The sequence below is a fragment of the Lepidochelys olivacea genome, assembly GCF_965140295.1.
Source record: "Lepidochelys olivacea isolate rLepOli2 genome assembly, chromosome: 2".
NCBI lineage: Eukaryota > Metazoa > Chordata > Testudines > Cheloniidae > Lepidochelys > Lepidochelys olivacea.
In genome coordinates this window covers 188,369,009-188,381,067 of record NC_140412.1, presented here as the reverse complement: position 1 = coordinate 188,381,067, position 12,059 = coordinate 188,369,009, and the positions used below count along the sequence as shown (strand labels likewise).

The following is a 12,059-nucleotide window of genomic DNA, read 5'->3' as shown; positions in this document are numbered from 1 at the left end:
TAAATCAGGACTGTTGCCTAACTAAGCATTCCAAATACTCAAAGAAAAATACGAAGACACTATTTTTAAGCTGCAACACACATGGTTTTAATACAACAAAAACATTAAAGTCAGGTGAAAAGTAATAAACTCAACAATCAGCACTAAAACATTTCCATTGGAAATGTGTTAAAATTCACAAAGGTCTTCATTACCATCTTACTGCAATTTTTTTATGTGTTTCTAGTCTACACACCACATGTTTTCTGTAATCATGCAAATGTGAATAAAACTTTAAACGCTTAGGTAAGTGGGAAGTCCATTTACTGCAAAGACTCATTTCACAGTTTAGCCAGCTTGAGTATGAACAAAAACTGCAGATTTCTTCATGTGATTATACACATTTTAAAAACCATGAACTTTCAGCTGTTCCTCCTTGACAATGCCAACCTGCAAAAGGGAAACACATTTCAGTAAAGCTTCTGTGATGTGGAATGGCCATAACATTACATCAAGAGAGGAGATCTAGCAGTCATTAGGAATGACAAGGGACTCCATGTGCATCAACAGGTAGAATATAGGATTCATGGCTGTTTTCCAGGTTCCAGAGTCAAATGTTAGAGAATTCTCTCCGGAAGTTTGCCCCTCAAAATTATACGCCTTGAAATTTTTATTTAGGAACCTGGTCACTAGAAACAACATAGAACATCTCATTCCTTTAGTCTTTTCCACTTATCCTTCTGATCTAAACTGCTTTAAAAAACTCCAGCTGATAACACATGCCTCCAAACAGCAGCTACAGCTGAGTATTCTTATGACAAGACAAAAGATTAGCTATCTTCCCCCACCACACAGCACCTGTTCAGTATCAGTTATATTTGTCAGACATATTTTCATCTTTTACAACAAGAGGCAAAACTCAACTTCCCCCCCCAAAGAATGGGAACTGTTAATTCAATAGACTCCTAGAAGAGGTTTATCACCCCGATTATCAAAATACTGCACAAAATCTAAAGACTATACAATCACAAAAATAGCAAAAAAGATTAAGTACATCAGAAGCAGGAAGCCTGCTAAACCACCAGTGGGGCCACTGGATGATCGAGATGCTAAAGGAGCACTCACGGATGATAAGGCCATTGTGGAGAAACTAAATAATTCTTTGCATTGGTCTTCACAGCTGAAGATAAGAGGGAGATTCTCAAACCTGAGCCATTCTTTTTAGGTGACAAATCTGAGGAACTGTCCCAGATGGAGGTGTCATTACAGGAGGTTTTAGAACTGATAAACTAAACAGCAATAAATCACCAGGACCAGATGGTATTCATCTAATAGTTCTGAAGAAATTCAAATGTGAAATTGCAGAAGTACTAACCGTAGTCTGTAACCTATCATTTAAATCAGCTTCTGTACCAAACGACTGGAGGATAGCTAATGGGAAGTCAATTTTTAAAAAGGGCTCCAAAGGTGATCCTGGCAATTACAGGCCAGTAAGCCTGACTTCAGTACTGGGCAAGCTGGTTGAAACTATAGCAAAAAAACAAAATTGTCAGACACAGATGAACATAATTTGTTGGGGAAGAGTCAACATGGTTTTTGTAAAGGGAAATCATGCCTCACCAATCTACTAGAATTCTTTGAGGGGGTCAACAAGCACGAGGACAAGGGGGATCCAGTGGATATAGTGTACTTAGATTTTCAGAAAGACATTGACAAGGCCCCCACCAATGGCTCTTAAGCAAAGACAGCTGTCACAGGATAAGAAGGAAAGTTCTCTCATGGATTGGTAACTGGTTAAAAGATAGGAAACAAAGTGTTGGAATAAATGGTCAGTTTTTAGAATGGAGAGAGGTAAATAGTGGTGTCTCCCAAGGCTCTGTACTGGGCCTAGTCCTAGTCAACATATTCATAAATGATCTGGAAGAACGGGTAAACAGCGAGGTGGCAAAATTTGCAGATGATACAAAACTACTCAAGATAGTTAAGTCCCAGGAAGACTGCGAAGAGCTCCAAAAGGATCTCACAAAACTGGGTAAACTAGGCAACAAAATGGCAAACGAAATTCAGTGTTGATAAGTGTAAAGTAATGTACACTGGAAAACAATCTCAACTATACATACATAAAATGATGGAATCTAAATTGGCTGTTACCACTCAAGATCTTGGAGTCATTGTGGATAGTTCTCTGAAAACATCCACTCAATGCGCAGCAGCAGTCAAAAAAGCTAACAGGATGTTGGGAATCATTAAGAAAGAGATAGAGGCAATATATTTTCCGTCTTATTATCTATGTAAATCCATGGCACGCCCACGTCTTGAATACTGCATGCAGATGTGGTCGCTCCATCTCAAAAGAGATATATTGGAATTGGAAAAGGTTCCAAAAAGGGCAACAAAAATGTTTAGGGGTATAGAACAGCTGCCATGTGAAGAGAGATTAATAAGATTGGGACTTTTCAGCTTGGAAAAGAGATGACTAAGGGTAGGTATAATTGAAATCTATAAAATCATGACTGGTGTGGAAAGAGTAAACAAGCAAGTGTTATTCACTCCTTCTCATAACACAAGAACTAGGGGTCACCAAATGAAATTAATAGGCAGCAGGGTTAAAACAAGCAAAAGTAGCATCTTTCCACACAACACACAGTCAGTCAGTCTGGTGAACTCTTTGCCAGACCTGGTGAAGGCCAAGATTATAACAGGGTTCAAATAAAGACCTAGATAAATTCATGGAGGATAGGTCCATCAATGGCTATTAGCCATGTTGGGCAGGGATGGTGCCCCTAGCTTTTGTCTGCCAGAAGCTGGGAAGGGGTAACAGGGGGATGGATCACTTGATTACCTGTTTTGTTCATTCCTTCTGGGGCACCTGGCATTGGCCACTGTCGGAAGACAGGATACTGGGCTAGATGGACCTTTGGTCCTACCCAGCATGGCCATTCTTATGTACTGCAAGCATCTGGTTTTGTTCTTTCAGGTCAGTGTATTAAAGGTTCAAAAACTGGTTAAATGTAAAGAAATAAATTAATATCATACCTTTAACAATTAAGGTCTTTATCAGTTTCAGAGAGACCACTGCTAGTGGTCTGTCTCTAGTCACTCACCTCCAAGAGGAATTGGCAAATGTTCTTTCTTTGGTCACCTTGAAGCTGGATAACTTCACCGTACTCAGGATGCTCAATCACAGTACCATTACAAGCAAATTTCTAGAAAAACATTCATATTGTAAGACATCTCATGTAAACTGTAATGAAGCTTACTATGCTTTACAGTGTACTTTCACAACAGAAGCTGCGCAAGATAAATATTGAAGGTTACAAATAAGCTGATTATCTATCAACAAAAGGATGGAGAGACACAAACATGGTTAAAACTACACTGATTAAACACACTATGGAAGCTAGTTGGTGACACCAGGACAGCAGCATTACAGACAAAAAAACTGTAAACTAGCAAGCTGCATCCACTCCCCACTCCCCCCCCACCACACCCAAACACCACACTTAAAAGCAAAAGATGGAAAGTTAAGCACAGGAATGTCACATTTAAGATTTGCCTGTCCAATTTGCCACTAGTTTCCATGTTTCTTAAGAGTTTCACTGGAAACAAGACTCACTGCAAATCAAAAATTGCAGTACCATGAAGTTAAAAGCAACACTCATGTAATTGATTTATATCTGCCAAATAAACAAAAATGACAGACACTTGTGGAAATTAACTAGACTACTTAGCACAAGTTTTAAGAGACTAACATTTGTAAAAAAAAAATGTTAATTTCAAGAATATTGTATTGTCCCTTGAACAAAGGTCATCATTTAATACACAGTTTTGACAAACTGTTCCCTTCTGGCTTTTAGCCAAATGCGAAAAAGAAGACGACATGCAGCAAAAAGTATAAGTAAAATACTCAGTTTTCAGAAATTGTCATTACGTTCCTATTTCCACATCAAGCTAGGAGCTTTACCTTTTTGAAGGCTTTCACAAGTTTTTTTTTGTCATAATCATCTGCAATTCCCTGAACAGTAGTTAATGTCTTCCTGCCGTTTCGTTGCTGGATCCTTATATGAATGTAATCCTCAGTCCCTGCCGGGAGTAAGTCGTCACCCTTAGTTGCATCAGCAAAGGGGTCTGCAGAGAAAAAGGCAATTTACTACATACAAAACATTTTTCATGAGAAAAAGATAAATCGATACAGCTAGTGGAGAATTTTCCAGTTATACAGAATGACCTTTGGAAGAGTCTTGTTTAACAGGGGAAAAAAACATTCTTTTATCCTAAACATAACTAACATTATAATAGCTCTTGCTAACTCACTGTAATGTTTTCACCAACTTATACATGTGCTTTCTCTTCAAAATCCCCTCAAAGGTTAAACAGATGACATAGCCCAAAACTATTGTTTACACTTGTTAAACCATAAACACTGAAATTCAAGAACTGTCACATCAAAATTTCACTTCACACAGAGCCCCATCACCTTAAGGGCGTGTCAACTAATATTTCTGCTGAAAAATTTCCCTACCAGTGAGGAGTACTAGTTCCAGAGAGTCACCGTAATTTTAAGCACCATATGTAACAGTGCTAAGAGAAGGTCTTCAAGACATGGTGACAAACATCAGCAGATACCAGGGACTGCATACACAGTGCCCTCTACAACTGGTACCAAGTTTCAGGCAAAAAGCCAATACAATTCATTTTAGCCTTGTCTACACAACAGCACCCTTCAGACCCCTCCAGTCTTCAACTGTATTGAAGCATGGGGAAGAAGAGCCAAGTGTTTTTAGAAGGGAATAAAGAAGAAAAAATATGGCTTCCTGTGGCCCTTCAACTAGTTTGAGGTATTCCTTACCCTCTAAACAAATGGTATTTAAATACAGTTGTGCTGGAAATGGCCCACATTGATTATCATACATATTGTAAGGAGAGTGATCACTTCACATAAGCTATTACCAGCAGGAGAGTGGGGTGGGGGGAGAGAAAACCTTCTGTAGTGATAAACACCCATTTTTTTCATGATTTGTGTGTATAAAAACAAACATCTTCTATATTTTCCACAGTATGCATCTGATGAAGTGAGCTGTAGCTCACGAAAGCTTATGCTCAAATAAACTGGTTAGTCTCTAAGGTGCCAAAAGTACTCCTTTTCTTTTTGGTATTTAAATACCTTTTCTAACCCATTTAGATTAGACCTGCATGTTTCCCACTCAACTCCTTCACCTGTTACATAGCATTCTTCAGCTAAAGTAGATAATGACCTTTAGGTCAAGATTTTCAAAAGTTACTAGTGATTTGGGTTAATTTAATGCATCCCATTTTCAGAAGGTGTATATAACTCAGCACTTTTGGAAATTCAGGCCATTTTAAGGTGTCAAATTTAGCATAGAAAATTTGAGGTCCAAAAATGACTAGTCACATTTGAAAATCTTCATTTAAGCATCTACCTATGCAACTCCACTACTTCCCAGAAGCAGAAACAAACCTCCAAGAGAAGGAGCACTCAGGCCTAACAGCGCCAGCAAACTAGCTTGGCAGCAGGCAAGGCACAAACCTGGCCTACAGAAGCAACTAAAGTGGGGAGAGCATGGAAGAGGGATCCAGGGGCTCAGGACAGAAAGCATCCAGAGGAGCAGGCACAACTCTGGCCTGTCAATAGCTGCAAGGAAGGAGAGGTAAGTTGATTCCACTTCCTCCACACCTCTGTTAAAGAATCCAGGGTTTCTGAATCACAGATGAATCCCTAGAGTCTATACCTTATTAAAAGAGTAAGTGGGAGCGGGCATGGGAAGGGTTTAAATTCTGGGGCAAACTGACCAAACAGGAATTTCAGTCAGTATGGATATAAGGAAAGAGGGGACCAAGAAAGGAAAATCCCTTGCCAAAGGGGATAAGATTCTGGACAGGGGGAAGGCCAATTTTTACTCACAAGATGGGCTCCCCTGGCAGGTCAGTCCCTAGGATTTGGGACTCTCTCTTCTCCCCCTGCCCCAGGCAGCATAGTACCAGTACCTGGGATGCCTTCCATAAGGATTAACAGTTCTGAACCATGCAAAAAGGAGGCTCCATAATCCACGGAAGTCAATACCTGAAGTGGGCTTTAAGGTAGGGCAGTCACTGGAATTTGGGAACCAGAGATTTTCCCCCACAGTGGGTGGCAGACGACAGAAAAGATAATCCCATGGCAGATTAATTGCCAGTGCCTGGGCAGATCCAGTCCCAGAGGGTCTATACAGTGGATTGGGGGGGGGGGGAGTGAAGTGACGCTATCACGCCTCGGGGGAGGCGCTGCACAGCAGCTGAGGGGGCAGCCTAGGCACTGCCAGAGAAGCAGAGATCCTAGAGGGCAGGCTGGGGGGGGGGGGGATACCCCCAGAGCAGTACCCCTTACCAAGAGGGACAAGGCTAATGGACTGAGTGGGGACGCCCCCCGCTCCGCTCCCCTCCCATCAGGCTGTTCCCCACTGCAAGGCAAAGCCCATCCACCCGGGATGGCGGATGGGGGCGGCAGCAGGTCAGGGAGCCCTTGTCAGAGGCTGGGACACTGGCACCTCCGCGGCGACGGGGGAGGGGCAGGGATCGCTTACGGGAGGCTGGGGGAGCCTGGCGGGGGGCGGCGGGGTGCCAGGGTTGGCTCCGCGCTGGCGAGTCGCCGGGCAGGAACCCCCCGTGGCGGGGAGGGGCGGGGGTCCCGGCAGGCGCTTACCGAAGGATTGGAGGTTCTGGATAGTGGACATGCGATTCAGTGGCGGGGCGCTGAGCAGGGGAGAAGGCCGCGGCTGGGTGCGCCCGGATCACGTCTCACTGGCTCTGCAAGGAGAAGAGGGGGGGGGGGGGAAACAAACCGCAAGTCCGGGGGGGCGGCGGCGGCAGGGAGCCGGGGCGGCAGGCGCGGAGGCAGCAGCGACTGCTTCTCTCACAAAATGGCCGCCCGCTCTTATGCCCGGCCCTTGCCCCAGCCGCGGACACGTGACCTCCGTCGGCTCGGAGCATCCTGGGGAATGGAGTCCTCCCAAGCGGGCAGCAAGCGGCCGCAAAACGGCGGGAAACTACAGTGCCCAGCATGCCCCGCGCCGTCACGGCCAGCTTCTCCTCTTCTTCCCCACCCCCTCCTCCTCCTCCTCCTCCTCCAGTGGCGGTGTGTCTGTCTCTGCCCAGAGCCCGGTCCCGAAAGCGTCGCCTCGTCGGGGACGCTGCAAACGGCGGGCCGGGAGACAACGACACCCCCAGGGAGCAGATAGCGCACAGCGCTCGCTCTGTGTGTGTGCGCGCGCGCGCCCGACCCCTCCCGCCGGGGCACGGCCACGGAGTGACACGCTGTGTGTGTGTGTTTGTGTGCGTGACGCCCCGCAGCCCCCCTCCCCTTCCCCCTTCCGGGGGGGGCGGGGGGGAGCACGAGGCTGGGCGCGACCGCCCGGCCCATATCGCGCTGTGTGCCTCCCGAGGCCCCGCCGAGGCGGCCGGAGAGTCTCGGCCCGTCTCCCTGCCCTGCCCTGCCCTGCCCTGGGGTGAGGCTCTGCGCGGTGGCTCCCCTCCCGCAGAGCGCTCTCCGTGCCCCGTATTCGCCCAGGACCAGCCATCGGGCAGTAGGCTGTGCGTCTGATACGCCTCCCTCCGCCAGGCAGCCAGTACTGTGCTATATACTTCGCGTATTATCCGTCCCCCGACCTTAGGGGCTAAACATTATACAACACACACACACCCACACCCCGTACGTTGTTTCCTTCACCACTCCTGGGAGATAGATACTATGCCGCATACACTGCTTCTTCTACACCTTTTGCATGTCTGGGAATAGGTACTGTGCAGGATACTCTGCTTCGGTTCCTCCTCCCCCCCCTCTCATTGGAGAATAAATACTGCAAAATATACACTCCGACGGAATATATAGCACAGACTATATGCTGCTTATTTTACACCTCCAACCCTAATTCTGTGCAACAGTGCTATATTGGCATGACCACACTTCTACAATTAAGGCTGGGTTCCCTTTGTCACTTCTTGGTTTTAGGAAAAAGAATCCAGTGCATCTACCCCAATTTAAGATCAGAATCTGTGGTTAAACTTTTCAATTTCTGAGGATTTGCAAGTAAATCTGTTGTTTATCTTATGAACCAAAGTTAACTAAAAATAGGTCCTTTAGGAAAAACTTCTGAGTTTGGCTCGCCTTTTTTGGACAATACTCGCTAACCAATGCTTCCTTTGTTATCCTCCAGATTTTCCAAATAGCTAATTTATTGTAAACCACTGCCCAATGAAGAAGTCAGGTTACAATTAAGCTAAGTGATTAACGATTGTTGTGTCTAATTTTCCCTTTTTTACCTTACAATAAGACTGAAGCCAAACTGCCCTCAGGGAAAATGCTTCCCTCTCCCCTCACCCCCTCCCCAGTTCTGTAGTACATTGAATCAAAAACTGAAAGGAAATAATCTATGTTGTGGGCCCTGTCAGGATGAGTAGCAGGAGTTGCTAGGTGAGAGGAGCTACAAGCTAAAGCGCTCTTCAGCCTTTGTTGCAGCTCTGTGGTTTCGACAGAGGCTACTCCACTTTTCAGAAGCAATAGCATAGATGGCTTGATAGACTCTTACTCTTTCCATCCCAGGATTGCAGGCACAGTTGTGCTGGAATTAGGGAGATAAAGACAGACCTACCGGTGCCCTCACAATTATTCTCTCCTTACCTCCCTTGTAGTGTGACCAAGGACTACTGTATGAACAAAGATGGCAACCTTGATGGGCTTAAGCAGAGAAGTAGAGTGTGAGCTCCTCCCCAGAAGCCCCTCACTTTACAAAGGTCTTCCTACAACATATCCTGGTCCACTCTTGGTAACTGGAGAACCAAGACCTCCACAAATTCAACTCAACACTACATCCCCACCTTACTGTCTGCCTGATACTGTGCCTCCATTAACACTTCCTGTCCCCTCACACCATAGGCAACATTGAGAGAGGGCATTCGTTCCCCACCACCCTTGTTATCTACCCCTTCATATCCTTCTTCACTTGTAAAAAATACTAAACCAAAACACCCACAGCAATTCTATTAGGAAATCGTTCATTTGAAAGGGATTAAGGTTGGTTAAGTGTGACATCCCCCCAAAGTGCAAGCCATAGAAGCAAGGAAATGCCAAGTTATGTGATACCTTTAAATGTACCCTCACATCCATCGAGTAGGTTTACACTGCTAGTCACAGATTCCACAGCCTTCACAAGGAATTTTCTTCTGATTCCAACAGATAAAACACACTTCTCAAAACCTATTAAATCTTCTTCACAGCTATATAATGCAAAACTTTAATCCCAACTTCAGCAGCATTAGCAAATATTCAGCATTGACATATGTGCATGTTAAGTGAGCATGTTTTATGTATTTGTGGTGGAAGCACAAGGCCAATACACCCGTTGCACATTGCCGGAGCACAGTGTGCTCCAGCTACAGCCCATTGCACACTCTAGTTGTGGGACTGAATTGGCTATGCCATCTGTACATCATCTCACCAACTGGGGAATCCCTCATGCCAAGAGAATTTTAACATGCTTAGAGCAGTTTTAAGGTTGCTTTGTGCTGGAGCAGCACAAAATAGTCTTATTCAAGGTCGGGATCTGGCCCTGTTTCTCTCATGTCATACACATATTCAAACCATATAAAACCACCAAATATTAATATTTCTCGGCAAGATGTCAGGCCCACACACTGATTACTGTTGCTCCCAGGTCCTGTTGTCTCCAGCACCATCCTGGTTTTAACGGAGTGATATGAACTGGGACATTCCTGGGCCCCCAAATATTTAAGGGCCATGCAAAATGTGCCAATGTTTCAGTGAGACTTCCTCATGGTGTTGAAATGGCATAATGTGTCCCCACAGAAGTTCTCTATCCCCTGTGATTATGTTTCCATACAAATGTAATGACAAAGTCCGAGACTGCACTGTGGAATTCCGATGCAATGTGACAACCATCCAGTAAAATTGCCAGTGTCTGTCTCCATATGATAATCTTTCAATGCCATGTAATGATGCTTCACTAAAATGTCACATTGCATTGTGACATGCTGCCTACACACCAGCATGAAGTCTTAACATTCATTTAGTGCCACCCAACAATCTCTCAAAGGTGACAGACCTACTTCTATTTGCGCTGGTCATACCAGGTATGTGTGCCATGATGTTCCAAAGAAGTTCAGCAGATAAAATTGTACATATGTTGGAATTGAAGATTAGCAGAGAAGGGGTTAATATAGCTTTTAAAGCTAAGTACTAGCAGGAGATATTTTGATACCACAAGTGTCACCTCCTACCTCATTGTTACACACCCAAGGTGGGTGTTAATCACAACCACAGGTTCTATTATGTTTTACTATTTAAACAACAGATGGTCTATTATGGGCAAATTAATTATATAATTGCATGATTAATGTATAACCTAACAACTAAGGTGCAGTACAAGAACATCATTTCTAATTATCCTGCTCATAACTTCATCCTTTTTAAATATAATACTTGGAAGATCTGGTTAAACAATTAGTTGGAATGAATAGCAATTAGTGATGCCTGTGCTTGCATTTTACTGCACCTTTGTTAAGCTGTCATGTTTCACATGAATAATAAAACACTATGGCAGGATCAAGAACTACTGTTAAATCTTGGAACTTACTATCATGTATGAAATTCATCCCTATGCAGAAGACCAGCACAAGCACCAAGCAGAGGGCTAAATATCACCCCCACCTTCATAAGTACACATTTCCTTATAGAGCAGTGAGTAACCCATGCAGATAGGGAAAATCTTGTATATTTTTTCCCTTCAAGAGAATTACTGTACCCCAAGCTCTTAAAGCAAATATAATTAAAAAGCTTTCTGATATGAAAGAACCAGTATTCCAGCTAGGAGACGCTATATCTTTGCCCTGATACTTATCACTATCTGTATGTTTGCTCAACGATCTTACTATCACTAGCCTGAAAATAATTCAAAGAGTTCCAATCAAGGCAAAATCTTTATCACATTGAAAACAAAATTACTGTAATTTGGTTTACTTCTCTATTATTTGTATATCAGAAGTCAGAGGCTAGTTTGGGTTTTCTTCTTTTCTTTTCGTTTTTTTTTTTTTTTAATTTGGTTGGTAGCTAAACTGTTCATTCTTTTTTTAAAACATAAAATTCAAGGCATATTGTAAAGCATGCATTGTTATTGATTCATGACAATTTTTGAGATTTCAAATTTTGTCCCAATTTGTGACAGATTTTTTTAAAAAAAAAATCTCAAAAATTCTCATGAATCTATTATTGAGTTCAGAGCTGAAGCTAACGTGACCCAAAGTTTGGGGTGGAGAGTGACATTTATGTTGTAGTTGGGGCCATTATAAAGACAGTCCTGAGCTGTGAAATTCAAATCCAGATCTAAACTTCCCAGATCACAACACAAGCTTCCGACAGGACAGCTCACCAACCTCCATAACTCTTTCTGGTTTTGCACTTCGCCCACACTGTATCTCTCACTGGACCTATGGGGAAATGGAAAATCCAATTTAATGGCTGTACATCAGAACCTGTGATGCATTTGTTTCTCTCCCTGGTATTTACTCTGGAGGGAAACATAGAGGTCTTAATCAGAGAACACTTTTGTAGGGTTTCACTGTTTGTAAAAAGTTGTGTGTAAGTGCATACCTGCTGCCATATGCACACACACAGACACCAATCGTACTGGATATTTGGATATGGGAGATAAATTATGTCGGTTAAATTCTGATAGACATAATGTACAAACCATTTAATTTAATAGATCCTGATCCTGCAATGCTTATTCTTGGGAACAGTCCTTAGGCACCCAAGATTCCCTTTTCAGTTGTAGGACTATTCATTTGATAAAAGATTACTCGTGTGTAAGAACATCGCAAGCCAGTCCTACATTGTGTGCCACCAGAGCTTGCCAAACTCTTATGCTGCCAGTCTTCTGTGAAAAAACATGGAAACTCAGCCAAAGACAACAAGTATTGCTTGAACTAATGACCGTTATTATTATTTAAAGAGAATTTTGTGGGAGTTAAAACTCCCAGACTGAGTCCCAAAGGGTAAAATCCTCTAATAT

General features: G+C 43.5%; 1 protein-coding gene across 2 annotated transcripts; it reads right to left on the bottom strand.

Moving 5' to 3' along the window:
* Positions 1-286: 286 nt before the first annotated feature.
* EIF1B (eukaryotic translation initiation factor 1B) lies at positions 287-6,871 on the bottom strand. 2 transcript variants are annotated; one of them, XR_014710569.1, is made up of 5 exons: positions 6,680-6,871; positions 3,944-4,107; positions 3,084-3,185; positions 2,822-2,980; positions 287-429 (listed from the first exon to the last, which is right to left on the bottom strand). XR_014710569.1 is itself a non-coding variant. In XM_084621617.1 (4 exons), exons 1-4 carry the CDS (start codon positions 6,708-6,710, stop codon positions 385-387), a joined length of 342 nt encoding a protein of 113 aa, XP_084477743.1. In that variant the 5' UTR covers positions 6,711-6,857; the 3' UTR covers positions 287-384. The 2 variants fall into 2 exon arrangements, 1 of the variants encoding a protein (XP_084477743.1); XM_084621617.1 differs by lacking the exon at positions 2,822-2,980 and having other exon boundaries at positions 6,680-6,857.
* Positions 6,872-12,059: the final 5,188 nt, after the last annotated feature.